At 48.0% G+C, this 5108-nt stretch overlaps 1 protein-coding gene across 1 annotated transcript in view; it reads right to left on the reverse strand.

Moving 5' to 3' along the window:
• GAP43 (growth associated protein 43) overlaps positions 1-311 on the reverse strand; it is a 57635-nt gene extending 57324 nt beyond the window's left edge. Inside the window, exon 1 of the mRNA XM_018571670.1 lies at positions 10-311. Within this exon, the coding sequence (XP_018427172.1) occupies positions 10-39 (30 nt within the window). The 5' untranslated portion in view covers positions 40-311. The remainder of the gene's footprint in view (positions 1-9) is intronic.
• Between the last annotated feature and the right edge of the window lie 4797 nt (positions 312-5108).

The following is a 5108-nucleotide window of genomic DNA, read 5'->3' on the forward strand; positions in this document are numbered from 1 at the left end:
AAGGTTTACCTGCTTAGTCCTTCTCATACAGCACAGCATTGTTGAATTGGTTGGTCTACTCTCCTCCTTCCTTCCTTTCTCCTTCTTCTCTTCCTCTCTGGTCGCCTTCTGTCGCCCCCTCTCTCTCACACGCTCACACACGCAGGCACGCTCTCTCACACATACAGCGGGGGGCTAGCTGGAACTGAAGAAACGCTCCTTCCTTCTGCACATCACACACATGCACGCCCTGTCTCTCTCTCTCTCTCTCTCTCTCTCTCTCTCTCTCTCTCTTGCTCTCTCTCCCTCTCTCTCTTCCTTACTCTCTTCCGCTCTCTTGCTCTCCTGCTCTCTCCCTCGTTCTCCTATCCCAAGCCCTCCCCAACCTTGTCAGCCCCCTCTTCCTCCTCCCAGTCCCCCGTCATGAATATTTAAACACCGGCAATCTGTACCCAATTACCACGACTTTCCATCCACAGAAAGAAGGGGCTTTTTTAAATTTTATTTTGCCTTTTACCTCTACGCCTTGTGTTCTTTACGTACTTATGTCATTTGGACCCCCCCTACTCTCCTCCCCATCCCTCCCCTCCTCCCCATCCCTTTTCATTTTTCTATCCTCTCCATCCATCCATCCATCCCTCCCGTCTTGTCGTGTTCACATAACGTGTCTCCAGACAGCGGGGAGCGGAGCAGGGTGTGGACCTGCCCAGGACCGCTCGCTGCTGCCTGAGGATCCCATTGTTCAGGTGATGGGGGAGATGGGAGAGAGAGAGCAAGCAGGGTGAGGTCATGGACTATGACATCATAGGAGAAGGGGGATATGTCACCCCCTGCAATCCCCCCCCCCCTTTCCCCCAATCACCGACGGCTCACCTACTTTATACATGTGTCGCTGGGAACACCACAAGCAACTGGTGAAACAAGTCACGCTGTGTGTGGATGGAGAGAGATACAACGTGGGGATACGGGTACAGAGACATAGCGGGAGAAAGAGATAGATAGATGGATAGATAGATAGATAGATAGATAGATAGATAGATAGATAGATAGATAGATAGATAGATAGATAGATAGATAGATGGATGGATGGATGGATGGATGGATGGATGGATGGGTGGGTGGATGGATGGATGGATGGATGGATGGGTGGGTGGGTGGATGGATGGATGGATGGATAGATAGATAGATAGATAGATAGATAGATAGATAGATAGATAGATAGATAGATAGATAGATAGATAGATAGATAATACTGTAGATAGATATGAGTTTGATTAATAGATAGTTAATAGGCAAGATATATATAAGTAAATAGAAATAATAAAAAGATTATAGATAGATAGATAAATATAGAGATAATAGAACAAAGATAGATATTAGATAGATAGATAGATAGATAGATAGATAGATAGATAGATAGATAGATAGATAGATAGATAGATAGATATTAGATGGATAGATAGATATTAGAGGGATAGATAGATATTCGATAGATAGATAGATAGATAGATAGATAGATAGATAGATAGATAGATAGATATTAGATAGATAGATAGATAGATAGATAGATAGATAGATAGATAGATAGAGAGATGTATGGCAAAAAAGCCAAAGAGGTTAATTGATGTCCCAGAAAGAAATTCTCTTTGTCTCCCAACAGCCGGTGCTGATTGACACACTGGCGGCCATGTTGACTCTTGTGAGCTCTATAGCCACCAGCACACTGTAAAAAGTGACCTAACCCAGTCTGTTGCAAGGGCCCCACATATGGTGACATCATATGAACGTGTGATGTCATATCTACAGAGTATACTGCAGGAAACGACGGCCCACACAATATTTTCTTGTCAGAAGTCTACTTTAGGAAGACAGTGCTACTGTGGAAGAAGATAACATAATTCTGAAACAAAAGGAAAAAGAAGAAACGTGGGCGCTTCTCACCTTAAAGCAGGACTCCACTTACATTAAAAAAATGAAGATTAACAACCCAGGAAAGTTCAGCTTTGTCCGCAATACTGACGTTCAATACAGAGCTGTCCCTGCAGTACTTTATTCCCACCACTAGATGTCTGGAGCCTACCAGACTGCACAATGGCCAGGGTCACTTAGCTCTCCTCATCTGGGCCCAGGCTCTTATAGACGTTCCCCTTGGAGTGGTATTATAATGACAGCCTAGACCAGGGGTGGGCAACTCTGGCCCTCCAGCTGGGCTTTACCTACAAATCCCAACATGCCTCTGGGATTTGGGTGTCACCCAGAGCGGATACCGAGTCACACACCGCCGTGACGTCATCGCGCATGCGCGGCCATCCTACTGCTAGCTGCCGGCGGCCATCTTGGTGATGGACGCAGGCAGAGAGAGGAGCGGACGTTCACCTGGCCAAATAAGGTATGGCGCCGGGTCCCTTCCTCTCTCCTGATACTGTCGGGCTCTCGGCCCCTGACCGAGTGCCCGACTTTTCAGAGGGGGTGACACCAAAATTACTGTTAGTCATTTTGGTGTCACCCCTCCAATGGTGCCACCCGGGTGCGGGCCGCACCACCCTTGTGACGCCACTGCCTCTGGGAGTCATGCCTGTAACCGTCAGTCTTGCAATGCCTCATGGGACTTGTAGTTCAACAACATCTAGAGGGACAGAGTTGCCCACCCCTGGCCTAGACTCAATGTACCACTACACTAAATGGTGCCTCCATGTCATGACACCACTGCCAATGTTGGGTGAAAAGAAGAAGGACCTGTGGCATCATCGAACTGGCCTGAAGACCCTTGGACAAAAAGTTCTGTATATTTTTTTAAAGCAGAGGGTTTAAGTAGACCTCACCTTTAAGGTCTGCAGAAAAAAACAGGTAGACAGCCCCCTTGTGAGTGTACCTGGTTCTGTTCAATCTGCAAAAAATCAGGACTACCCTTCCACAGAAACTTCTTCTTATAGATGAAATTGTTTCCAAAAATGGTTACTTGATGGACGGCCCTGTTACTGGGACCTCTTGCAGTCTCCAAAAGCCCGTTTGACAAGGTGACCACGCAAGAGCAAAACTTGGAGATGGAGATAGAGCGTTGTCACCATATACCAGGAAATGTCCGGACAATGCCCTTCCTGGCAGGATCATCAAGTATAATTTTACCAAAAAGCCGCAGATTTAAAAATAATGATTTTTGAAATAACATTGACATGCTAAAGCTTATGTGAGATCTTAGCGATTTGGTTTACACTTAAAGCGAAACCTTTACCCATATCTTTAAAATAACAACAAACACACCTTGAGAAATGTTTAGTAATGACAATCTACAGACACATACTTCCAGATAATTGCATTCCTTATTTCTCTTTTCTTCCCCAGTCTTCTGACAGCGGCCATGTTTACTAAGGGCAGATTACTAGCTCTCCTTTTACTTCCTGCATTTCTGGCACATGTGACTAGGACATGTGACCATGCACACAGGCCCGGCGCTACCGCAAGGCAAAGCAAGCGGCCGTCTGAGGGCGCTGCAGGGTGAGGGCGGAAAAAAACAGGGCATTTTGACAAGTACTTGTAACATCATTTTAGGGAAGGAATTCAGCCCCGCTCCTTTTCTGGGCATGTCCATGATGCCCCAAGCCATCATAGGTGGAACCCCCAGAAATAAGGACTACCCACTGCTGCCACTAGCGAAGAGGAGGGGCCCATAACATAATCAATACTGCAGGCATAAAGGTATGTATAGTTTTTTGTTTTTTTTTAACAAAATGTTGGGGGTAGGGGGCAAAACAGTGAGGGGAAAATGGCAGGGGGAGGATAGCTTCCCAGCCAATCAGCATTGAGCCGCCCGAACGCATAGTTCAAGCCAGGCTGCATTCTGGGGCGGGAGAGGGCATGATGGTGCCATTCATGTCACTGGCACTGTACGATCACCCACAGCGGAATGCATAGTACAGGAATGCCCTCCGTTCCGGTGCAGTGCAATTGGAAAAATAGTGCATGCAGCATTTCTTACTGCGTTCCTGTACCCCGCGTTCCAGCGCGGGCGATCGCACTGCTGGCAGTAGGCGTGTCTGCGGTACCATCGACATAAATGGCACTGCCACGCCCCCTCCTGCCCAAGAACGCGGCCCCGGCTTGATGTATGTGATCTAGTGCATTCTGGGCTCGAAGCGCACCCGAACGCACTGGATATGGTGTGACAGGGCCCTCAGTCCGGTAAGTTGTGAGGTGATCGGCCTACAGGGATTGGACTTTTTTTCCCCACAGATGCTCGATTGGATTGAGATCTGGAGAATTTGGAGGACAAGTCATCACCTCAGACTCGTTGTTGCGTTCCTCAAATCATTCCTGAACCCTATTTGCAGTGTGGCAGGGCGCATTATCCTGCTGAAAGAGGCCACTGCCATCAGGGAAAACCGTCTCCATGAAGGGGGGTACTTGGTCAGCAACAATGTTTAGGTCGGTGGTACGTGTCAGAGTGACATCCACATGAATGGCAGGACCCGAGGTTTCCCAGCAGACCATTGCCCAAAGCACCACACTGCCTTCTTCCCATAGTGCATCCTGGTGCCATCTCTTCCCCAGGTAAGTGACACAAGCACCCGCCCGGCCATCCACATGATGATTCATCAGACCAGGCCACCTTCTTCCATTGCTCCGTCATCCTGCTCCGATGCTCACATGCACATTGTGGGCGTCCTTTGGTGGTGGATACGGGTCGGCATGGGCACCCTGACCGGTCTGCGGTTACACAACCCCATACACAACAACCTGCGATGCTCTGCGTGTTCAGACACCTTTCTATCAGAACCAACATTCACTTTATCAGCAATTTCAACTACAGTAGCTCTTCTATTGGATCGGACTACATGGACCAGCCTTCACTCCCCTAATGCATTAATGAGCCTCGGCCACCCATGACCCTGTCACCAGTTCACCGGTTTTCCTTCTTTGGACCACTTTTGGTCGGTCCTGACCACTGCAGACCGGGAACATCCCACAAGTTTTGGAGTTGCTCTGACCCAGTCGTCTAGACATCACAATTTCGTCCTCGTTAAAGTCGCTCAAATCCTCACACTTGTCCATTTTTTGTGCTTCCAACACATCAACTTCAGGGACAAAATGTTCACTCACTGCCTAAATTACCCCACCCCCTCCAGGTGTCA

Source organism: Nanorana parkeri, unplaced genomic scaffold (assembly GCF_000935625.1).
Source record: "Nanorana parkeri isolate BGI_ZX_2015 unplaced genomic scaffold, ASM93562v1 scaffold1806, whole genome shotgun sequence".
Classification (NCBI taxonomy): domain Eukaryota; kingdom Metazoa; phylum Chordata; class Amphibia; order Anura; family Dicroglossidae; genus Nanorana; species Nanorana parkeri.